This window comes from Dendrobates tinctorius, unplaced genomic scaffold (assembly GCF_039654945.1).
Source record: "Dendrobates tinctorius isolate UK_male_01 unplaced genomic scaffold, ASM3965494v1 ptg000071l, whole genome shotgun sequence".
In the NCBI taxonomy this organism is placed as follows: Eukaryota; Metazoa; Chordata; class Amphibia; order Anura; family Dendrobatidae; genus Dendrobates; species Dendrobates tinctorius.
This window is the reverse complement of record NW_027361739.1, coordinates 17,533,190-17,559,023: the sequence shown is the minus strand read 5'-3', so window position 1 is coordinate 17,559,023 and position 25,834 is coordinate 17,533,190. Positions and strand designations below refer to the sequence as shown.

At 52.5% G+C, this 25,834-nt stretch overlaps 1 protein-coding gene across 1 annotated transcript; it reads left to right on the top strand.

The window, feature by feature from the left end:
* Nucleotides 1-9,119: 9,119 nt before the first annotated feature.
* Nucleotides 9,120-25,577, top strand: CTSZ (cathepsin Z). The gene is made up of 6 exons (XM_073582459.1): nt 9,120-9,276; nt 16,440-16,603; nt 17,804-17,983; nt 19,299-19,449; nt 20,822-20,987; nt 25,179-25,577. The coding sequence occupies exons 1-6, from the start codon at nt 9,164-9,166 to the stop codon at nt 25,290-25,292; spliced, it is 888 nt and encodes a 295-aa protein (XP_073438560.1). The 5' UTR covers nt 9,120-9,163; the 3' UTR covers nt 25,293-25,577.
* Nucleotides 25,578-25,834: the final 257 nt, after the last annotated feature.

Genomic DNA, 25,834 nt, shown 5'->3' with positions numbered 1-25,834 from the left:
AGCTGTCATCCCAGACCCTCCGTGCAGCCCCCCACAGCTATCATCCCAGACCCTCCGTGCCACCCCCTACAGCTGTCATCCCAGACCCTACGTGCCGCCCACACAGCAATCATCCCAGACCCTCCGTGCCACCCCCCACAGCTGTCATCCCAGATCCTCCGTGCCACCCCCCACAGCTGTCATCCCAGACCCTCCGTGCCACCCCCCACAGCTGTCATCCCAGACCCTCCGTGCCACCCCCCACAGCTATCAACCCAGGCCCTCCGTGCAGCCCCTACAGCCATCATCCCAGACCCTCCTTGCAGCAACCCCCCACAGCTGTCATCCCAGACCCCCGCACAGCCGTCCACAGCTATCATCCCAGACCCTCCGTGCCACCCCGCACAGCTATCATCCCAGACCCTCTGTGCAGCCCCCCACAGCTGTCATCCCAGACCCTACGTGCAGTCCTACACAGCTGTCTTCCCAGTCCCTCCGGGCAGCTCCCCACAGCTGTCGTCCCAGACCCTCCGTACAGCCCCCCCACAGCTGTCGTCCCAGACCGTCCGTGCTGCCCCCCACAGCTATCGTCCCAATCCCTCTATGAAGCCCCTCACAAATATCGTCCCAGACCCTCCGTGCAGCCCCCCACAGCTATCGTCCCAGACCATCCGTGCAGCCCCCATAGCTATCATCCCAGACTCCCCGTGCAGCACCTCACAGCTGTCATCCCAGACCCTCCGTGCCGTCCTCCACAATAGTCATCCCAGACCCTCCGTGTAGCCCCCCACAGCTGTCATCCCAGACCCCCCGCGCAGCCCCCACAGCTATCATCCCAAACCCTCCATGCCGTCCTCCACAGCAGTCATCCCAGACCCTCCTTGCAGCAACCCCCCACAGCTGTCATCCCAGACCCCCGCACAGCCCCCCACAGCTATCATCCCAGACCCTCCGTGCCACCCCCCACAGCTATTATCCCAGACCCCCGCACAGCCCCCCACAGCTATCATCCCAGACCCTCCGTGCTGCCCCCCACAGCCATCATCCCAGAACCTCCGTGCAGCCCCCCACAGCTATCATCCCAGACCCTCCGTGCAGCCCCCCACAGCTATCATCCCAGACCCTCCTGGCAGCCCCCCACAGCTATCATCCCAGACCGTCCGTGCTGCCCCCCCACAGCTATCATCCCAGACCCTCCTGGCAGCCCCCCACAGCTATCATCCCAGACCGTCCGTGCTGCCCCCCACAGCTATCATCCCAGACCCTCCGTGCAGCCCCCCCACAGCTATCATCCCAGACCCTCCGTGCAGCCCCCCACAGCTATCATCCCAGACCCTCCGTGCAGCCCCCCACAGCTATCATCCCAGACCCTCCGTGCTGCCCCCCACAGTTATCATCCCAGACCCTACGTGCAGCCCCCCACAGCTATCATCCCAGACCCTCCGTGCAGCCCCCCACAGCTGTCATCCCAGACCCTCCGTGCAGCCCCCCACAGAAGTCATCCCAGACCCTCCGTGCAGCCCCCCACAGCTATCATCCCAGACCCTCCGTGCAGCCCCCACAGCTATCATCCCAGACTCTCCGTGCAGCCCCCCACAGCTATCACCCCAGACCCACCGTGCCATCCCCTACAGCTATCATCCCAGACCCCCCGTGCAGCCCCCCACAGCTGTCATCCCAGACCCTCCGTGCAGCCCCCACAGCTGTCATCCCTGACCCTCCGTGCAGCCCCCACAGCTATCATCCCAGACCCTCCGTGCAGCCCCCACAGCTATCATCCCAGACCCTCCGTGCAGCCCCCCACAGCTATCACCCCAGACCCTCTGTGCAGCCCCTACAGCTATCATCCCAGATCCTCCGTGCAGCCCCCCACAGCTATCATCCCAGACCCTCCGTGCAGCCCCCCACAGCTATCAACCCAGACCCTCCGTGCAACCCCCCACAGCAGTCATCCCAGACCCTCCGTGCAGCCCCCACAGCTATCATCCCAGACCCTCCGTGCAGCCCCCACAGCTATCATTCCAGACCCTCCGTGCAGCCCCCCCACAGCTGTCATCCCAGACCCTCCGTGCAGCCCCCCACAGCTATCCCAGGCCCTCCGTGCAGCCCCCCACAGCTATCATCCCAGGCCCTCCGTGCTGCCCCCTACAGCTATCATCCCAGACCCTCCGTGCAGCCCCCCACAGCTATCATCCCAGACCCTCCGTGCAGCCCCCACAGCTGTCATCCCAGACCCTCCGTGCAGCCCCCACAGCTGTCATCCCAGACCATCCGTGCAGCCCCCACAGCTATCATCCCAGACCCTCCGTGCAGCCCCCACAGCTGTCATCCCAGACCCTCCGTGCAGCCCCCACCGCTATCATCCCAGACCCTCCGTGCTGCCCCCCACAGCTATCATCCCAGACCCTCCGTGCAGCCCCCCACAGCTATCATCCCAGACCCTCCGTGCAGCCCCCCACAGCTATCATCCCAGACCCTCCGTGCTGCCCCCCACAGCTATCATCCCAGACCCTCCGTGCAGCCCCCCACAGCTATCATCCGAGACCCTCCGTGCAGCCCCCCACAGCTGTCATCCCAGACCCTCCGTGCAGCCCCCCACAGAAGTCATCCCTGACCCTCCGTGCAGCCCCCCACAGCTATCATCCCAGACCCTCCGTGCAGCCCCCACAGCTATCATCCCAGACTCTCCGTGCAGCCCCCCACAGCTATCACCCCAGACCCACCGTGCCATCCCCCACAGCTATCATCCCAGACCCCCCCGTGCAGCCCCCCACAGCTGTCATCCCAGACCCCCCGCGCAGCCCCCACAGCTATCATCCCAAACCCTCCATGCCGTCCTCCACAGCAGTCATCCCAGACCCTCCTTGCAGCAACCCCCTACAGCTGTCATCCCAGACCCCCGCACAGCCCCCCACAGCTGTCATCCCAGACCCTCCGTGCCACCCCCCACAGCTATCATCCCAGACCCTCCGTGCCACCCCCCACAGCTGTCATCCCAGACCCTCCGTGCAGCCCCCCACAGCTATCATCCCAGACCCTCCGTGCCACCCCCCACAGCTGTCATCCCAGACCCTACGTGCCGCCCACACAGCAATCATCCCAGACCCTCCGTGCCACCCCCCACAGCTGTCATCCCAGACCCTCCGTGCCACCCCCCACAGCTGTCATCCCAGACCCTCCGTGCCACCCCCCACAGCTGTCATCCCAGACCCTCCGTGCCACCCCCCACAGCTATCAACCCAGGCCCTCCGTGCAGCCCCCCACAGCTATCGTCCCAGACCATCCATGCAGCCCCCATAGCTATCATCCCAGACTCCCCGTGCAGCACCTCACAGCTGTCATCCCAGACCCTCCGTGCCGTCCTCCACAATAGTCATCCCAGACCCTCCGTGTAGCCCCCCACAGCTGTCATCCCAGACCCCCCGCGCAGCCCCCACAGCTATCATCCCAAACCCTCCATGCCGTCCTCCACAGCAGTCATCCCAGACCCTCCTTGCAGCAACCCCCCACAGCTGTCATCCCAGACCCCCGCACAGCCCCCCACAGCTATCATCCCAGACCCTCCGTGCCACCCCCCACAGCTATTATCCCAGACCCCCGCACAGCCCCCCACAGCTATCATCCCAGACCCTCCGTGCTGCCCCCCACAGCCATCATCCCAGAACCTCCGTGCAGCCCCCCACAGCTATCATCCCAGACCCTCCGTGCAGCCCCCCACAGCTATCATCCCAGACCCTCCTGGCAGCCCCCCACAGCTATCATCCCAGACCGTCCTTGCTGCCCCCCACAGCTATCATCCCAGACCCTCCTGGCAGCCCCCCACAGCTATCATCCCAGACCGTCCGTGCTGCCCCCCACAGCTATCATCCCAGACCCTCCGTGCAGCCCCCCCACAGCTATCATCCCAGACCCTCCGTGCAGCCCCCCACAGCTATCATCCCAGACCCTCCGTGCAGCCCCCCACAGCTATCATCCCAGACCCTCCGTGCTGCCCCCCACAGCTATCATCCCAGACCCTCCGTGCAGCCCCCCACAGCTATCATCCCAGACCCTCCGTGCAGCCCCCCACAGCTGTCATCCCAGACCCTCCGTGCAGCCCCCACAGCTATCATCCCAGACCCTCCGTGCAGCCCCCACAGCTATCATCCCAGACCCTCCGTGCAGCCCCCCACAGCTGTCATCCCAGACCCTCCGTGCAGCCCCCCACAGAAGTCATCCCTGACCCTCCGTGCAGCCCCCCACAGCTATCATCCCAGACCCTCCGTGCAGCCCCCACAGCTATCATCCCAGACACTCCGTGCCATCCCCCACAGCTATCATCCCAGACCCCCCGTGCAGCCCCCCACAGCTATCATCCCAGACCCCCCGTGCAGCCCCCCACAGCTGTCATCCCAGACCCTCCGTGCAGCCCCCACAGCTGTCATCCCTGACCCTCCGTGCAGCCCCCACAGCTATCATCCCAGACCCTCCGTGCAGCCCCCACAGCTATCATCCCAGACCCTCCGTGCCACCCCCCACAGCTATCATCCCAGACCCTCCGTGCCACCCCCCACAGCTATCATCCCAGACCCTCCGTGCAGCCCCCCACAGCTATCATCCCAGACCCTCCGTGCCACCCCCCACAGCTATCATCCCAGACCCTCCGTGCCACCCCCCACAGCTATCATCCCAGACCCTCCGTGCAGCCCCCACAGCTATCATCCCAGACCCTCCGTGCCACCCCCCACAGCTGTCATCCCAGACCCTCCGTGCAGCCCCCCACAGCTATCATCCCAGACCCTCCGTGCCACCCCCCACAGCTGTCATCCCAGACCCTACGTGCCGCCCACACAGCAATCATCCCAGACCCTCCGTGCCACCCCCCACAGCTGTCATCCCAGACCCTCCGTGCCACCCCCCACAGCTGTCATCCCAGACCCTCCGTGCCACCCCCCACAGCTGTCATCCCAGACCCTCCGTGCCACCCCCCACAGCTATCAACCCAGGCCCTCCGTGCAGCCCCTACAGCCATCATCCCAGACCCTCCATGCAGCCCCCCCACAGCTATCACCCCAGACCCTCCGTGCAACCCCCCACAGCTGTCACCCCAGACCCTCCGTGCCGTCCTCCACAATAGTCATCCCAGACCCTCCGTGTAGCCCCCCACAGCTGTCATCCCAAACCCCCCGCGCAGCCCCCACAGCTATCATCCCAACCCCTCCGTGCCATCCTCCACAGCAGTCATCCCAGACCCTCCTTGCAGCAACCCCCCACAGCTGTCATCCCAGACCCCCGCACAGCCGTCCACAGCTATCATCCCAGACCCTCCGTGCCACCACCCACAGCTATCATCCCAGACCCTCTGTGCAGCCCCCCACAGCTGTCATCCCAGACCCTCCGTGCCGTCCTACACAGCTGTCTTCCCAGTCCCTCCGGGCAGCTCCCCACAGCTGTCGTCCCAGACCCTCCGTGCAGCCCCCCCACAGCTGTCGTCCCAGACCGTTCGTGCTGCCCCCCACAGCTATCGTCCCAATCCCTCTATGAAGCCCCTCACAAATATCGTCCCAGACCCTCCGTGCAGCCCCCCACAGCTATCGTCCCAGACCATCCGTGCAGCCCCCATAGCTATCATCCCAGACTCCCCGTGCAGCACCTCACAGCTGTCATCCCAGACCCTCCGTGCCGTCCTCCACAATAGTCATCCCAGACCCTCCGTGTAGCCCCCCACAGCTGTCATCCCAGACCCCCCGCGCAGCCCCCACAGCTATCATCCCAAACCCTCCATGCCGTCCTCCACAGCAGTCATCCCAGACCCTCCTTGCAGCAACCCCCCACAGCTGTCATCCCAGACCCCCGCACAGCCCCCCACAGCTATCATCCCAGACCCTCCGTGCCACCCCCCACAGCTATTATCCCAGACCCCCGCACAGCTCCCCACAGCTATCATCCCAGACCCTCCGTGCTGCCCCCCACAGCCATCATCCCAGAACCTCCGTGCAGCCCCCCACAGCTATCATCCCAGACCCTCCGTGCAGCCCCCCACAGCTATCATCCCAGACCCTCCTGGCAGCCCCCCACAGCTATCATCCCAGACCGTCCGTGCTGCCCCCCACAGCTATCATCCCAGACCCTCCTGGCAGCCCCCCACAGCTATCATCCCAGACCGTCCGTGCTGCCCCCCACAGCTATCATCCCAGACCCTCCGTGCAGCCCCCCCACAGCTATCATCCCAGACCCTCCGTGCAGCCCCCCACAGCTATCATCCCAGACCCTCCGTGCAGCCCCCCACAGCTATCATCCCAGACCCTCCGTGCTGCCCCCCACAGCTATCATCCCAGACCCTCCGTGCAGCCCCCCACAGCTATCATCCCAGACCCTCCGTGCAGCCCCCCACAGCTGTCATCCCAGACCCTCCGTGCAGCCCCCCACAGAAGTCATCCCAGACCCTCCGTGCAGCCCCCCACAGCTATCATCCCAGACCCTCCGTGCAGCCCCCACAGCTATCATCCCAGACTCTCCGTGCAGCCCCCCACAGCTATCACCCCAGACCCACCGTGCCATCCCCCACAGCTATCATCCCAGACCCCCGTGCAGCCCCCCACAGCTGTCATCCCAGACCCTCCGTGCAGCCCCCACAGCTGTCATCCCTGACCCTCCGTGCAGCCCCCACAGCTATCATCCCAGACCCTCCGTGCAGCCCCCACAGCTATCATCCCAGACCCTCCGTGCAGCCCCCCACAGCTATCACCCCAGACCCTCTGTGCAGCCCCTACAGCTATCATCCCAGATCCTCCGTGCAGCCCCTACAGCTATCAACCCAGACCCTCCGTGCAACCCCCCACAGCAGTCATCCCAGACCCTCCGTGCAGCCCCCCACAGCTATCATCCCAGACCCTCCGTGCAGCCCCCCACAGCTATCACCCCAGACCCTCCGTGCAGCCCCTACAGCTATCATCCCAGACCCTCCGTGCAGCCCCCCACAGCTATCAACCCAGACCCTCCGTGCAACCCCCCACAGCAGTCATCCCAGACCCTCCGTGCAGCCCCCACAGCTATCATCCCAGACCCTCCGTGCAGCCCCCACAGCTATCATTCCAGACCCTCCGTGCAGCCCCCCCACAGCTGTCATCCCAGACCCTCCGTGCAGCCCCCCACAGCTGTCATCCCAGACCCTCCGTGCAGCCCCCCACAGCTATCATCCCAGACCCTCCGTGCTGCCCCCCACAGCTATCATCCCAGACCCTCCGTGCAGCCCCCACAGCTGTCATCCCAGACCCTCCGTGCAGCCCCCACAGCTGTCATCCCAGACCCTCCGTGCAGCCCCCACAGCTGTCATCCCAGACCCTCCGTGCAGCCCCCACAGCTGTCATCCCAGACCCTCCGTGCAGCCCCCACAGCTGTCATCCCAGACCCTCCGTGCTGCCCCCCACAGCTATCATCCCAGACCCTCCGTGCAGCCCCCACAGCTGTCATCCCAGACCCTCCGTGCAGCCCCCACAGCTGTCATCCCAGACCCTCCGTGCAGCCCCCACAGCTGTCATCCCAGACCCTCCGTGCAGCCCCCACAGCTGTCATCCCAGACCCTCCGTGCAGCCCCCACAGCTATCATCCCAGACCCTCCGTGCAGCCCCCACAGCTATCATCCCAGACCCTCCGTGCTGCCCCCCACAGCTATCATCCCAGACCCTCCGTGCAGCCCCCACAGCTGTCATCCCAGACCCTCCGTGCAGCCCCCACAGCTGTCATCCCAGACCCTCCGTGCAGCCCCCACAGCTGTCATCCCAGACCCTCCGTGCAGCCCCCACAGCTGTCATCCCAGACCCTCCGTGCAGCCCCCACAGCTGTCATCCCAGACCCTCCGTGCTGCCCCCCACAGCTATCATCCCAGACCCTCCGTGCAGCCCCCACAGCTGTCATCCCAGACCCTCCGTGCAGCCCCCACAGCTGTCATCCCAGACCCTCCGTGCTGCCCCCCACAGCTATCATCCCAGACCCTCCGTGCAGCCCCCACAGCTGTCATCCCAGACCCTCCGTGCAGCCCCCACAGCTGTCATCCCAGACCCTCCGTGCAGCCCCCACAGCTGTCATCCCAGACCCTCCGTGCAGCCCCCACAGCTGTCATCCCAGACCCTCCGTGCAGCCCCCACAGCTGTCATCCCAGACCCTCCGTGCAGCCCCCACAGCTATCATCCCAGACCCTCCGTGCAGCCCCCACAGCTATCATCCCAGACCCTCCGTGCAGCCCCCACAGCTATCATCCCAGACCCTCCGTGCAGCCCCCCACAGCTATCATCCCAGACCCTCCGTGCAGCCCCCACAGCTATCATCCCAGACCCTCCGTGCAGCCCCCACAGCTATCATCCCAGACCCTCCGTGCAGCCCCCCACAGCTGTCATCCCAGACCCTCCGTGCAGCCCCCCACAGCTGTCATCCCAGACCCTCCGTGCAGCCCCCACAGCTATCATCCCAGACCCTCCGTGCAGCCCCCCACAGCTATCATCCCAGACCCTCCGTGCAGCCCCCACAGCTATCATCCCAGACCCTCCGTGCAACCCCCCACAGTAGACATCCCAGACCCTCCGTGCAGCCCCCCACAGCTGTCATCCCAGACCCTCCGTGCAGCCCCCCACAGCTATCATCCCAGACCCTCCGTGCAGCCCCCACAGCTGTCATCCCAGACCCTCCGTGCAGCCCCCACAGCTGTCATCCCAGACCCTCCGTGCAGCCCCCACAGCTGTCATCCCAGACCCTCCGTGCAGCCCCCACAGCTGTCATCCCAGACCCTCCGTGCAGCCCCCACAGCTATCATCCCAGACCCTCCGTGCAGCCCCCCACAGCTATCATCCCAGACCCTCCGTGCAGCCCCCACAGCTATCATCCCAGACCCTCCGTGCAACCCCCCACAGCAGTCATCCCAGACCCTCCGTGCAGCCCCCCACAGCTGTCATCCCAGACCCTCCGTGCAGCCCCCACAGTCAGATGTGACCAGTGCAGATTGCAGAAGAGGAATTCTTTGTGTAATCAATGTGCCGGGAAATCACCCCAGTCCCCGCCCCCTCCCTCAGTCCCCGCCCCTCCCTCAGTCACTCACAATGACCTATCCCTGATTCAGGATGAACCCTCGCTGGTGATTCAGCAATGGGGGAAGGTTCCGCTGGTTTGTATCCGTTCTCTTCCTATCACGAGACATCGCCTGTCCTTCACCATGTACAGACTTGTCCTGCTTTGTGCCCTCATCTCCTGGGTTCATGGGGGGCTCTACTTTCAGGAGGGTCAGCACTGCTATAAACCAGTATCCAGAGGCAACTTTGGAGTGAGGTAGGTACCGCAGCCAGGGCAGTAGATGATGGGATAGAAAAAAGACTTCACATACAGCTGTGATTGAACTACAAGTCCCAGCATATCCTGTGCAGGGCTTCTCAGATACAGCTGTGGTAGAACTACAAGTCCCAGCACATCCTGTGCAGGGCTTCTCAGATACAGCTGTGGTAGAACTACAAGTCCCAGCACATCCTGTGCAGGGCTTCTCAGATACAGCTGTGGTAGAACTACAAGCCCCAGCATATCCTGTGCAGGGCTTTTCAGATACAGCTGTGGAAGAACTACAAGTCCCAGCATATCCTGTGCAGGGCTTTTCAGATACAGCTGTGGTAGAACTACAAGTCCCAGCATATCCTGTGCAGGGCTTCTCAGATACAGCTGTGGTAGAACTACAAGTCCCAGCATATCCTGTGCAGGGCTTCTCAGATACAGCTGTGGTAGAACTACACGTCCCAGCATATCCTGTGCAGGGCTTCTCAGATACAGCTGTGGTATAACTGCAAGCCCCAGCATATCCTGTGCAGGGCTTCTCAGATACAGCTGTAGTAGAACTACAAGCCCCAGCATATCCTGTGTAGGGCTTCTCAGATACAGCTGTGGTAGAACTACACGTCCCAGCATATCCTGTGCAGGGATTCTCAGATACAGCTGTAGTAGAACTACAAGCCCCAGCATATCCTGTGCAGGGCTTCTCAGATACAGCTGTGGTAGAACTACAAGCCCCAGCATATCCTGTGCAGGGCTTCTCAGATACAGCTGTGGAAGAACTACAAGTCCTAGCATATCCTGTGCAGGGCTTCTGAAATACAGCTGTGGTAGAACTACAAGTCCCAGCATATCCTGTGCAGGGCTTCTCAGATACAGCTGTGGTAGAACTACAAGTCCCAGCATATCCTGTGCAGGACTTCTCAGATACAGCTGTGGTAGAACTACAAGTCCTAGCATATCATGTGCATGGCTTCTGAGATACAGCTATGCCAGAACTACAAGTTTCAGCATATCCTGTACCGGGCTTCTGAGATACAGCTGTGGTAGAACTACAAGTCCCAGCATATCCTGTGCAGGGCTTCTGAAATACAGCTGTGGTAGAACTACAAGTCCCAGCATATCCTGTGCAGGGCTTCTGAGATACAGCTGTGGTAGAACTACACGTCCCAGCATATCCTGTGTAGGGCTTCTCAGATACAGCTGTGGCAGAACTACACCTCCCAGCATATCCTGTGCAGGGCTTCTCAGATACAGCTGTGGCAGAACTACACGTCCCAGCATATCCTGTGCAGGGCTTCTCAGATACAGCTGTGGCAGAACTACACATCCCAGCATATCCTGTGCAGGGCTTCTCAGATACAGCTGTGATAGAACTACAAGTCCCAGCATATCCTGTGCAGGGCTTCTCAGATACAGCTGCGGTAGAACTACAAGTCTCAGCATATCCTGTGCAGGGCTTCTCCGATACAGCTGTGGCAGAACTACACGTCCCAGCATATCCTGTGCAGGGCTTCTCAGATACAGCTGTGGTAGAACTACATGTCCCAGCATATCCTGTGCAGGGCTTCTCAGATACAGCTGTGGCAGAACTACACGTCCCAGCATATCCTGTGCAGGGCTTCTCAGATACAGCTGTGGTAGAACTACAAGTCTCAGCATATCCTGTGCAGGGCTTCTCCGATACAGCTGTGGCAGAACTACACGTCCCAGCATATCCTGTGCAGGGCTTCTCAGATACAGCTGTGGTAGAACTACACGTCCCAGCATATCCTGTGCAGGGCTTCTCAGATACAGCTGTGGCAAAACTACACGTCCCAGCATATCCTGTGCAGGGCTTCTCAGATTCAGCTGTGGCAGAACTACACGTCCCAGCATATCCTGTGCAGGGCTTCTCAGATACAGCTGTGGCAGAACTACACGTCCCAGCATATCCTGTGCAGGGCTTCTCAGATACAGCTGTGGCAGAACTACACGTCCCAGCATATCCTGTGCAGGGCTTCTCAGATACAGCTGTGGTAGAACTACACGTCCCAGCATATCCTTGCAGGGATTCTCAGATACAGCTGTAGTAGAACTACAAGCCCCAGCATATCCTGTGCAGGGCTTCTCAGATACAGCTGTAGTAGAACTACAAGCCCCAGCATATCCTGTGTAGGGCTTCTCAGATACAGCTGTGGCAGAACTACACGTCCCAGCATATCCTGTGCAGGGATTCTCAGATACAGCTGTGATAGAACTACAAGTCCCAGCATATCCTGTGCAGGGCTTCTCAGATACAGCTGTGGTAGAACTACAAGTCTCAGCATATCCTGTGCAGGGCTTCTCCGATACAGCTGTGGCTGACTTTAGGACGTGTGGCCCTTTAATCCTCAGTCTTGCAGAGGCATATAACACACAGGGGCGGCTCCCCTTCACCAATGTGACTGCACTTTTCCAGCAAATGAGTGTAATGTCCCACTAAGTGCTGAAAGGTGAACGGCGGCTGCAACCAAAACCCACACAGGGCGACGACTAACCTCTCACCACGGAAAGATGACACGAGTGATATTTAAAGGGCGCCTCACAAATATTCAGACACTCCTACGGGTATAAAATATCTAGAATCTACATCTCTGGTGTGATTCTAGAACACGATGTGACGGGGGGGGGCACAATAAGCGCCGCACTATTAATCTGTGCGGGCAGCGAGTCACGTCACAAGTTTCGGTGTTGCTGGCAGGCTCACAGTGGGGAGAGATGAGATTTTTCTAGCTCTCTTGCTGGTAGCTAGTGAACCCTATTGTGCCCATACCTCGTACTGGTGTCCGGTTTCCTTTTAAGGATTCTCACCATAGCCATTGATAGTGCATCTGATCAGTAGGGATCTCTTTACATCCACCTGATCCCTAGGCAGAAGGATCCATAGTACTAGCTAAAGTCCAGCACAAACATTGCCAACAAGTTGCAGAATCCAAAGAAACACTCAAAACAAATGATTTGCTATTGTAACACTAGTTAGATCTGAATGAATAAAGCTAAGCTGCAATACCACACACAGCCTGTTGACAAGTGTGGCGCTGTTTTAGCAAAGCATACTTTTCTATTTTCCAAACTCCAGATTGCAAAATAGTTATCTGGCCAGCAGCCATCTTCCCAATGTCACAAACATGTATGGAGATAAGCTGCACAGGGGTGGAGGTAGCTGCTTATCACTTAGGGAAACAAAGGACAGGTTTTCATTAATCATTGAAGCTTCAGTTGTCAGCGGACCCCGGTGGGATCTGTAGACCCCACTGTATAAAGGCCCCGTCACACTAAGCGATCTCGCTAGCGATCAGCTTAACGATGTCCCAGCGATCCCATCATGTCGGATTGTTGGTGGGATCGCTGGGACATCGTTTAGTGTGACGGGGCCTTAAGAAGTGCGGACATCTACATAAATGAATGGCGTCACCGGAGAGATTGGGAAATAATCTGGGCGTCTCCTTCAGTAATCAGGGTGCAGCGTAATGGCACTTATTCTTATACATACTTGACGCTCCAGAGACTTGGATGCCAACAATTCCTCCAGCAAATCTGTGTTACTTCCTGCTAGAGGTGGAGGACATTTACACCTTCCCTTTAAATGGGATTTCCTCTCATCATAAATGGCTAAAATTGCAGTAACAACCGGCTTTGGAATTTACCTCTTATTAAAAACTAGATGGAGGCCCGATGCTATCACATCAGTAGGGCGGTAATGTCACGATGGGGGCAGGCTTTGCAGCGTTGAGAATCTCTCCCCCCATGACTAATAAGTCATGTCAGACTAACTTAATTTCCTTCTATGACGGTATCACTGATTGGGTGGATCAAGGAAATGCTGTAGATATAGTATATCTTGACTTCAGCAAAGCATTTGACAAAGTCTCTCATACAATCCTTATTGAAAAAATGACTAAGTATGGGATGGACAAGGCAACTGTTAGGTGGATCCATAACTGGCTTAGTGATCGGACCCAAAGAGTGGTCGTAAATGGCTGCACATCCAGTTGGAAGAATGTCTCAAGTGGGGTACCACAGGGCTCTGTCCTGGGCCCTGTATTGTTCAACATCTTTATCAATGATTTAGATGAAGGAATTGAGGGTAAACTGATTAAATTTGCTGATGACACAAAGCTAGGAGGGATAGCAAATACTAGAGAAGAGAGAGAGAGGATTCAAAAAGATTTAAATAAACTGGAGAAGTGGGCAGCAACTAACAGAATGGTTTTTAACAGGGAGAAATGCAAAGTACTACATCTGGGCAATAAAAATGAAAAAAGCATATATAGAATGGGAGGAATAGGGCTAATTGACAGCACATGTGAAAAAGACTTGGGTATACTAATAGATCACAGACTGAATATGAGTCAACAGTGTGATGCAGCAGCAAAAAAGGCAAATGCAATTCTAGGATGTATTAACAGAAGCATACAGTCTAGATCACGTGAAGTCATTATTTCCCTCTACTCCTCTTTGGTCAGACCTCATCTGGAATATTGTGTCCAGTTTTGGGCACCACATTTTAAAAAAGACATCAAACTGGAGCAAGTTCAGAAAAGAGCAACCAGAATGGTGACTGGTCTGCAAACCCTGTCTTATGAGGAAAGGTTGCAGGATTTGGGAATGTTTAGTTTGCAAAAGAGAAGACTGAGAGGAGACTTAATAGCTGTCTACAAATATCTAAAGGGCTGTCACATTGTAGAAGGATCAACTTTATTCTCATTTGCACAAGGAAAGACTAGAAGCAATGGGATGAAACTGAATGGGAGGAGACACAGATTAGATATTAGAAAAAACTTTTTGACAGTTAGAGTGATCAATGAGTGGAATAGGCTGCCACGAGAAGTGGTGAGTTCTCCTTCAATGGAAGTCTTCAAACAGAGGCTGGACAGACATCTGACTGGGATGATTTAGCGAATCCTGCTTTGAGCAGGGGGTTGGACCAGATGGCCCAGGAGGTCCCTTCCAACTCTACGATTCTATGATTCTATGTGCTCACCCACCTATCCACTCTTTCCCCATGTGCTGACTTCTTCCGTCTGTGCTCTCTTCTTTGACCTGTCTACCCCATGTGCTATCCCCCTTGTCTGCTGTCTCTCTCTTTCCTGTGCTGTGTTCTCCCCTCATGTGCTGTCCCTTTTGAGCTGTCTCTCCCACCCGTGTCTGACCATGTACAGAACATACCACAGCTCATGGGCAGGCAAAGAAGCAAAAGACAATACTGTCATTACAGCAGGAGATCGAAGGATACATTTTGTGAGGTAAAATATTGTTTAAAACCAGTCAGTGAAATATTTTACCTCACAAAATGAATCCTCTGTGATCCCCTGCTGTAATGTCAGTATTGTCTTTTGCTTCCTCCCCTGCCCAGGAGATGTGGTATGCTCTGTGCATGGTCAGACACAGACAATTTTTAAAATGAACTTTCATTCTTGGGAAAACCCCTTAAGGCTGTGTGCCCACGATGCGATTTTTAAGCGTTTTTGCCACGATTTTCGGCGCGAAAACGTTTAAAAATCGTGTACAGAACGCCCCCCATGCATTCCTATGGCATTCCGCACATGCTGTGCTAATGCTGCGCTTTTTTCCGCGGCGGAATCGCATCGCGGAAAAAATCGCAGCATGCTCATTCTTTTGTGCGGAATCGCAAAGAATTGCCGCGATTCCGCACCCATAGGAATGCATGAGAATCACTTACCTCCCGCATGTGGCTATGCCCACCATGCGCGAAGTTAAGCGTCTCATATGCGGTTGGTACCCACGGTGTGGAGGAGAGGAGACTGTCCTCCAGGCCCTGGGTACCATACCCCTGTAAAAAAAATGAATAAAAAATAAAAAAAATCGGGGTATATTTACCTTCCGACGTCCCGCGCTGCATTCCCGGCCTCAGCGTTCCCAGTAATGCCTTGCGGCAGTCCTGTAATGACTTAGTAACGCGAGATCGCTATAGTAACGCGAAACCAGCGTCATCCAAGGTCTCGCAAGGCATCGCTGGGAACGCTGAGGCCCGGGAATGCAGCGCGGGACGCCGTAAGGTAAATATACCCCGACTTTTTTAATTTTTTTATCATTTTTCACATTCTATCTTTTACTATTGATGCTGCATAGGCGGCCTCAATAGTAAAAAGCTGCTCACACTTGTCAAACACTATGTTTGATGAGTGTGACCAACCTGTCAATCACTTTCCAAGCGATGCTTCAAATCGCTTGGAAAGTGCTTGAGAAAATCGCGGCAAAATCGCGAACAGAATCGCAGTGAAATCGTGCGGAAAAAAATGCGCGATTTCTGGGAAGGAGTCCGGTTTTCTGTGTGCGTTTTAACACGCAACGTGGGAACATAGCCTTAATGTGACCGGCTTCCTCTGCCTGTAGACACATCGCACATCTGCAGCACCTGCACGACATTTGTGCAGGCGCAGTGCGACGGTATTTCGCTTGTGGTACCTCGCAAGAGACTGTGTGAGTGTGAGAGTGTGTGTGTGACTGTAAGAGTGTGTGAGAGTGTGTGAGTGAGTGTGTGTGTGAGTGAGAGAGTGTGTGAGAGAGTGTGTGAGAGAGAGTGTGAGAGAGAGTGTGTGTGTGTGTGTGTGTGTGTGTGGTGTGACGGTGTTCCGCTGGTGGTACCGCGCAATAGGTTGTTACCAGCAGCAGTTTCCATATTGAGACACCCATCACTTGGGTGTCCCAATATGGCGGTCGGTGTACTTCCTCCGCTTGGAATTCTGGGATATGGTGACATCTGGACAGAACAGGAAATGAAAACATTACAAGGCAATTATATAAATAGATCATCAAGTAGTTAGTCCAAAACGTTGCGACTTTTGGCATTAGTGATGAGCGGGCGTGCTGGGATAAGGTGTTATCTCAGCATGCTCGGGTGCTAACGAGGGTCTTCTGCTTTGCTTTAATGATATGTTCACTTTGTGCATATTCTTTTTCTCGCACCAATAATTGACTTGTGTATAATTTTTGCTCTTTCTGTGCCACAGCCGCTAATATTAGGGACCTCAGCTGCTGCAGAACATCATAAGGATTTCCCTGAGATCTGTATACATTTCCTGTGCCTTTGCCCTTTTATATAGTCACATTCTTATAAAGTGATCCCACATATAACAGAGACCAGGTAAATAATCACATCTGTGGCTTACAACGGTGTTCTTCTTCTACAGGACCTACCCACGTCCACATGAATACATCCCAGTGAATAGTCTGCCCAAAGTCTGGGACTGGCGGAACGTGAACAGCACCAACTATGTCAGCTCTACCCGAAACCAGCACATCCCACAGTACTGTGGCTCGTGCTGGGCACATGGGAGTACAAGCGCTATGGCCGGTGGGTTCTAGTAAACTGACCAGAGCCCCTAAGGCCGCATTCACACAGTCAGTATTTTACCTTAGTATGTGTAGGCCAAAACCAGGAGTAGGACAGTCAGAGGAAAAGTATAACATGGCACCACTTCTGGATTTATCACCCACTCCTGGTTTTGGCTTACAGATACTGACATAAAATACTGACGAAAAATTAAATGTGTGAACGTGGTCTAAAAGGATGAAAAAACAAGGCTCAGTCCAGTTTCTTGCAATGACACAAGTATGGTTTATTTGATGAGTTTTCTCCATCTCCTTGGCAGTAATGATACAGAGCTGCTCTGCACTGTAAACCTTAGGATCAACGTAGCAGTGGTCTTACCTATATTAAATTCCTGCTGTTACAAAGGGTTTCTCTCTCCAAACTGCTGCTTTGTCCCCCATGCTTGACACTTCAGCTTTGTTCGCTGAGAGAATGTAAACCTAAACTCATCCAGGAACTCAGTGCTGTTATCATTAAAGAGGTATCAGATCCTGTCCCAATATGTAGTAGGTGTAATAATATTAGGAAATACCTCAGGTTAGAAATGTAGCATAGTTCTTCTGATTCGCTGTGTCGCTTACCCCATATGCAGGACATTGCAAGTAGCTTAAGTATCTATAGATACGACCACTCAGAGTTACAGCTGTCCTCCGAGTATTTTGGCGTCCTCGGAGATTTAGTTTGTGTCAGCGCAGCTGTATGATTTGTGGTAGCTGGACAGGCTGAATTCATAGGTGGAATGCCTGTTTGTTAGGGAATCCCCACATGTATTCAGCCTGGCCAGCAGCTGCAAATCATACATTTGCGTTGACACAATCTAAATCTCCAAGCACACCCAATATACTCGGGGAAAACCCAAGCAACGAGTATACTCGCTCATCACTAGTCATAATGATGGATATCTAAGCTACAGCAATGCCCTGCACATGGGGTAAGAGACATAGCGAATCAGAAGAACTATACTACATTTCTAATAGAAGGTATTAGTATTATTACACCTGCTACTTGGAGATGGGAATACTCCTTTAAGGATCGATAAGTAATTAAATCGCCTGTAAGAACACCATTACATGGTTACCGCCACACAAAGCTGGGGGGATATGAACACAGTTCTTTACTATAAGGAATAATGACAGGATTTTCCACACCCTAGAACTGAAGATGATATCGGTTCCCTTTCAGATCGGATTAATATTAAAAGGAAAGGAGCATGGCCATCAGCTTACCTGTCTGTGCAGAATGTGATAGACTGTGCAGAAGCAGGATCCTGTGAGGGTGGCGATCACGGAGGAGTGTGGGACTACGCTAGCAGGCATGGAATCCCGGATGAAACCTGCAACAACTACCAGGCGAAGGACCAGGGTAGGAGGACCTCATCAGCAGGGTGACAATGTCATGTGTCCTTCAGAGGTCAGCCTTATGCCAGATATGTGTGGAACATGGATACGTACCGTGAAGTGAGGCTTGACTGCCGCCACCCCAGTGAGTGCAACTACATTCTCTGAATGGCTCTCACTGGGCGTAAAAGGTCGGTGTTCAGAAGCCGGCTTTCGACTGTGTTAATTCCATCCATCTTCAATGTTTGCTCACCTACGGTAAAAACATATTTATTAGGGATCCAAAAGAGCCGGCTCCTTATGGTGAGCGGAGCCAAGTGATCCAGTTCACCAAAAAGAGCCGGACTGTCTGTCACTAGTCCTGAGGCTAGTCTACCAATCGTGGTAAGTACACGGATGTCTAAATTGAGCCTTGGTTCTGGAGAATTATTAAAAGTGACTTACACCAAATTGTTTTCCAGTTGCATGCTATTCTCTCTTTTGAGGAGGGGGCGTGAGGCCGCCTTAAAACACCATCCTTATCAAATAACACAAATTTGCTTTACATCAACTATTATTAGGATGGGGCACACACAAACAATAGTGATCCTCCTCCCTACAATTAAAGGGCATCAACATTGGTGGCCTATCCCTAGGATTAATGCGGGTGCACCCTCCAGGACTCCATGACTAGCTATCAAGGTCCCACTCTCACGCATCCCCTGTATACATCTGATCGTCCATAGCGGACCTCTATACAACATTTTCATTTTTCCCATACAAATAATTAGGAGGAGCTGCAGCCCCATCATTGTGATCTGTGGGCTTCTGAAAATCAGACGCCTCAATGATAAAACATTGATGGCTCCTCCTACAGATATCAGTGATAAAGTCTTGGAGAACCTCTTTAATTCCCCTATGACATTGCCAATCATAGTAAGCTGCCCCAATACCAATAATAATCCGGACCTCCCTAGAAATGCCAGTATAGCAGACCAGGAGAATTCTATGTGACTAGAGATTAGATCTCCTTCCTTCTTTACAGATCGGTCTCTGGCTGTAGACAAATGGCTGCAGCAGGAGCCTCCCCCCCACTGCTTTATCTGCAATAGAAGCCTCATTACTTAAGCGCCAGCCCTCATTATCTGTAAGGTGTCAGAAGAACCCTAGTAATAATCAGGACCCCTGTAATTCCCAACCGCTCTCACTCCTGAGTCTTATTTCCGTAGAATACAACATAATCTAGCAGAGAATAGAAATGGTACAGAAAGCAAAATAATACACAACGTGTACGAAGTCCAAAGTAACAGTTGTCTGCAGGGGCAGAAACCATTTCTACCATGTTATTTCTTACTCTTCAGAGTGCAACAAATTTAACCAGTGCGGCACCTGCACCACATTCGGCAAATGCTTCAACCTCTCCAATTATACGCTGTGGAAAGTCACAGACTACGGCGCGGTCAGCGGGAGAGAAAAGATGATGGCCGAGATCTACAAGAATGGACCGGTCAGGTAAGACGAAAAATGGCACCTTTTGGGCCAATAGCTGTAAGACTAGAGACGGAGGCAGCACCATGCTGATATTTTACAGTAGAGGTCTCTTCACACTGGGGGGCCCCCTTTAGGCACCATTATATAATATCAATGTATGAGAGAATATGTAGGTGTGCAACATCGACAAACCTGCAACTGGTTGGTGATGATATATCGACGCAGGTGGTCAAATGTGAACGAGCGCTTACACTAGACAAGTCTAAAGATGCATCAGCTTTATCACACAGCATGAACCACCATAAGAAATAGTGTGCTTTTCCAAATGGTTTTCAGGAGACATTCAGAGCTGCTAATAAGTGTCATGCTCTTCCCCCTCTAGCCAGCAGTAGAAATAACAGGGCCATGGTCTGCCCTCTTCAGCCTGCACTAGACATGTCATGCTCCGCCCTGACCAACCCTAGACATAAGTGTCATGCCCCGCCCCGACCTTCCCTAGACATAAGTGTCATGCTCCGCCCCGACCAACCCTAGACATGTGGCATGATCCGCCCCGACCCACCCTAGACGTGTCATGCGCTCCCCGACCAACCCTAGACATAAGTGTCATGCTCCACACCCTACCAACCCTAGACATGTCATGCTTCACCCCGACCAACCCTAGACGTGTCATAATCCGCCCCTACCATCTCTAGACATGTCATGCTCTCCCCGACCAACGCTAGACATAAGTGTCATGCTCCACCCCCTACCAACCCTAGACATATCATACTTCACCCTGACCAACCTAGACATGTCATGCTTCACCCTGACCAACCCTAGACATGTCATGCTCCACCCCCGACCAACCCTAGACATGTCATGCTCCACCCCGACCAACCCTAGACATGTGATGCTCCAACCCTAGACATGTCATGCTCCAACCCTAGACATGTCATGCTCCACCCCGACCAACCCTAGACATGCCATGCTCCACCCCGACCAACCCTAGAAGTGTCATGATCCGCCCCTACCATCTCTAGACATGTCATGCTCTCCCTGACCAACGCTAGACATAAGTGTCATGCTCCACCCCCGACCAACCCTAGACATGTCATGCTCCACCCCCGACCAACCCTAGACATGTCATGCTCCACCCCGACCAACCCTAGACGTGATGCTCCACCCCCGACCAACCCTAGACGTGATGCTCCACCCCCGACCAACCCTAGACATGTCATGCTCCACCCCCGACCAACCCTAGACATGCCATGTTCCACCCCCGACCAACCCTAGACATAAGTGTCATGCTCTGCCCCCTCTGCTACACTTAGACATAACCGTTTTACATAGAACATTTATTTAATTTCTGGTAAACGAGTTGTTTAGTTTTAACCCTTGTTGCTTTCTTCAGCTGTGGGATAATGGCTACAGAAAAGCTTGATGCTTATACTGGAGGGCTGTACGCTGAGTACCAACCAAACCCGATGGTGAACCACATAGTCTCCGTGGCTGGATGGGGCGTAGATGAAAATGGAGTGGAGTACTGGGTGGTTCGGAACTCCTGGGGAGAGCCATGGGTGAGTACTGGATCCGGTAAGGCATGTAACAGACCGCCTGGGCCTTAGCATCGTACCTGCCCCCAGGAGGCCGAGTCCTAGAAGTGCTGTGAATTCCTGCACCACAAATTCTCAGTAATTTACAATACAGCCCATTTCGGAGATCTGGAAAACTACATCCACCCATGATAGGAGAGCACAGCACACAAACCAGAGTGGCGCATTTTTAACCTTTTGCAATCTTTAGAGTGAAATCCACAACACAATCTGCATTTAAATACATTTGTAGGGCAAAATCTCCCATGTCTGGACTCAGCCGAATAGTTTGGTGGATGGAGGTCTGTAGTGTTCGCCCCTAAAATTAGAAACCACACTCAGATCTTTGATTATTACTGCTCCCAATGTCCCAATACAGAGACCCCAGTGAATGACATCCTTGACAAGCCTATGACCCGCATAGCGCCTTCTGTCCCAGTAAATCTGCTGCTGCTCCTGCCCCACTGCAATCTGTATTTGTATAGTACATGGGCTGGCATTATGTAGAAAACAGGATCCTCACTTTTTCTTTAATCCTATATTACATAATTTTTACTACTTGGCACAAGACTACTCCTGGCTATGGGCTCTCTCTAATATTGCAGTCACTTGAAAGGGTTTGAGAGCTGCAATACGAGACTCAGCCTGTGGACAAGAGTGGCGCTGTGCACAAAGGGAAAAAATATATACAATTATACAACACAACACCTCTTAAGACCAATTTACATAAAATAATCATGGTTCACATATACATTCTTGATCAAAGAACTAAAACTCAAGGAAATTTGCAATTAATATGTGGACATGTATTCCCTTTTAAAAACAACCTTTAATGATCAAATTTCTAAAAAACACCAACCCAGTGAAAATAGATATATATATATATATATATATATATATATATATATATATTTTATAGGACAGACATGAAGAGAGTCTTGAAACTAGTAATAAATTCCCAAAGGGTATCATAACATGCATACGGCTATTCAAAAATTCACATAAAAAATCATGATTAATACGCCACCATGTCTCATGCCATAAAATAAAAGGCAAATATAAATCCCAAACAAGCACTTGATTGAACAGGCTTGATAGTTCACTTAGAAATGAGGGAAAATATACACCCCACAATGGTCATCCATCATGGCATCCGGCATTTCTATCACTTGAACCTCCTGATGAACCGTGCTATTTATGGGGAAACGCGTCGGGATGCATCTGACTCATGACAAGTCATACTCCAAATAATGGTTTCTGTTGTTATACAACCCCTAGCAAAAATTATGGTAACACCTGCCTTGGAGGATGTTCATTTAGTTGTTTAATTTTGTAGAAAAAAAGCAGATCACAGGCATGGCACAAAACTAAAGTCATTTCAAATGGCAATTTTCTGGCTTTAAGAAACACTAAAATAAATCAAGAACAAAAAATGTGGTAGTCAGTAATGGTTACTTTTTTTTAGACCAAGCATAGGGGAAAAAATATGGAATCGCGCAATTCTGTGGGAAAAAATTATGGAATCACCCTGTAAATTTTCATTCCCAAAACTAACACCTGCATCAAATTAGAACTGCTTGTTAGTCTGCATCTAAAAAGGAGTGAGCACACCTTGGAGAGCTGTTGCACCAAGTGGACTGACATGAATCATGGCTCCAACACGAGAGATGTCAATTGAAACAAAGGAGAGGATTATCAAACTCTTAAAAGAGGGAAAATCATCACGCAATATTGCAAAAGATGTTGGTTGGTTGGTCTAAAATCTGGACCAAATACAAACAACATGGGAAGGTTGTTAAAGGCAAACCTACTGGTAGCTCAAGGAAGACATCAAAGCGTCAAGACCGGAAAGTTAAAGAAAAATGTCTCCAAAACAGGAAATGCACAACAAAACAAATGAGGAACGTTTGGGAGGAAACTGGAGTCAACGTCTGTGACCGAACTGTAAGAAACCGCCTAAAGGAAATGGGATTTACATACAGAAAAGCTAAACGAAAGCCATAATTAACACCTAAACAGAAAAAAAACAAGGTTACAATGGACCAAGGAAAAGCAATCGTGGACTGTGAATGTATGGATGAAAGTCATGTTCAGTGATGAATGGTGAATCTGCATTGGGCAAGGTGATGATGCTGGAACTTTTGTTTGGTGCTGTTCCAATGAGATTTATAAAGATGACTGCCTGAAGAGAACATGCAAATTTCCACAGTCATTGATGATATGGGGCTGCATGTCAGGTAAAGGCACTGGGGAGATGGCTGCCATTACATCTTCAATAAATGCACAAGTTTATGTTGACAAGCCACAGCTGGCATGTCACTCTCCGCAAGGAGAAACCTTACTTCTTAGACCCTAGTCCAGAGCCTCTCACCTTGCCAAATCAGATCTCATACTTTGCACTGACGAGAGCCAACAGCTCGAAACACCGTGTCTGCAAATTGAGATTCTGATTTGGCTTGTATCCTAAGTCATACTACAACACTCGTTAAAGGGTTGATTGTGACTTGTAGGATCGCTACTACCAATAGGTGGCGCTGTAGAGTAAAAGTCCTCTTTCTTTCTGAAGAGGCAATTTGCATATTATTTTCCCAGAGGAGCATTGCACGGCGAATAAGTCTCCTTACCTTGACAAGCCACAGCTGGCATGTCACTCTCCGCAAGGAGAAACCTTACTTCTTAGACCCTAGTCCAGAGCCTCTCACCTTGCCAAATCAGATCTCATACTTTGCACTGACGAGAGCCAACAGCTCGAAACACTGTGTCTGCAAATTGAGATTCTGATTTGGCTTGTATCCTAAGTCATACTACAACACTCGTTAAAGGGTTGATTGTGACTTGTAGGATCGCTACTACCAATAGGTGGCGCTGTAGAGTAAAAGTCCTCTTTCTTTCTGAAGAGGCAATTTGCATATTATTTTCCCAGAGGAGCATTGCACGGCAAATAAGTCTCCTTACCTTGACAAGCCACAGCTGGCATGTCACTCTCCGCAAGGAGAAACCTTACTTCTTAGACCCTAGTCCAGAGTCTCTCACCTTGCCAAATCAGATCTCATACTTTGCACTGACGAGAGCCAACAGCTCGAAACACCGTGTCTGCAAATTGAGATTCTGATTTGGCTTGTATCCTAAGTCATACTACAAGACTCGTTAAAGGGTTGATTGTGACTTGTAGGATCGCTACTACCAATAGGTGGCGCTGTAGAGTAAAAGTCCTCTTTCTTTCTGAAGAGGCAATTTGCATATTATTTTCCCAGAGGAGCATTGCACGGCAAATAAGTCTCCTTACCTTGACAAGCCACAGCTGACATGTCACTCTCCGCAAGGAGAAACCTTACTTCTTAGACCCAAGTTTATGTTGATATTTTGGACACTTTTCTTATCCCATCTATTGAAAAGATGTTTGGGGATGATAAAATCATTTTTCAAGATGATAATGCATCCTACCATAGAGCAAAAACTGTGAAAACATTCCTTGAAAAAAGACACATAAGGTCAATGTCATGGCCTGCAAATAGTCTGGGTCTCAATCCAATTGAAAATCTTTGGTGGTAGTTGAAGAAAATGGTCCATGACAAGGCTCCAACCTGCAAAGCTGACCTGGCAACAGCAATCAGAGAAAGTGGGAGCCATATTGATGAAGAGTGCTGTTTGACACTCATCAAGTTCATGCCTCAGAGACTGCAAGCTGTTATAAAAGCCAGAGGTGGTGCAACAAAATACTAGTTATGTTTTTTTGTTGGTTTGTTTTTCATGATTCCATAATTTTTTTCCCCTATGCTTGGTTTAAAAAAGTAACCATTACTGACTACCAAATTTGATTTCTTTTAGTGTTTCTTAAAGCCAGAAAGTTGGCATTTGAAATTACCTTAGTTTTGTGCCATGCCTGTGATCTGCTTTTTTTCTACAAAATTAAACAACTGAATGAACATCCTCCAAGGCCGGGGATTCCATAATTTTTGCCAACGGTTGTATATTAGTATGGCACTGAGTTTATTATGTTTATTGTGGGACATCAACTTTGATTGTGGGTGAAATTGTGGGGTGTATATTTTCCCTCAATTCTATCGGTTGTTTTTAAAAGGGAATACATGGTCACGTATAAACCTAGGGGTTTTAGCAATAATAGTCCTAAGTGTTGTACATCAATGATAAAACTGCTTCTCCATCGGTACTCAGGGTGAGAAAGGCTGGCTGCGAATTGTGACAAGCACATACAAAGGAGGCCAGGGAGCGGACTATAACCTGGCCATTGAGCAAGACTGTGCTTATGGAGATGTAATAATCCCATAGTGACTACAAGATGGACAAGGAAGACAGAATCCGCTGCGATCTGCATTTACCGCCTTGCTAGAAACAGGACAGTCTGCAGAGTCCCGAGAGAACCACGGTACATAACGCAACCAGACCAGCACCACAGTGACTGGAGCACGATGCCAACAAGACGTCTTTTATTACCCATGACTCGCTATCAAATCTGTTGTATAGATTGTGATTTTTACCTGTACATCGCTGTATTTTCATCATGTGCAATAAACTGACCGCCGGCCGTGTAAAAAACGCCAGCAAGGACAATAATGCGGGAGCGTAAGTGCCCAAACAGGACACATGTTGTGTGACTATACAACACACTGGGAGCATGGGCTGTGGGTGACGCAGTAATGACTCAGGAACATCATTAAAATCTATTATGTAAAAAGCGGAAGAATTTCTATATAGTCGCAGAGCGGCTGCCCACAGATACAGCTGAGCAAGATTTGCGCCTGGTCCCCGAGGCCCGTCAGACCAGGACGGTCTTCTGTTCCTAAGCCCCTGGGAGTCTCATGCACTTACTG

Bases quoted from the DNA above. Each gene is read 5' to 3' on its own strand.
- CTSZ (XM_073582459.1), top strand. From the start codon at position 9,164: ATGTACAGACTTGTCCTGCTTTGTGCCCTCATCTCCTGGGTTCATGGG. The intron at 19,450-20,821 runs GTAAGACGAAAA...TGCTTTCTTCAG, and splicing joins TACAAGAATGGACCGGTCAG to CTGTGGGATAATGGCTACAG. The intron at 20,988-25,178 runs GTGAGTACTGGA...ATCGGTACTCAG, and splicing joins ACTCCTGGGGAGAGCCATGG to GGTGAGAAAGGCTGGCTGCG.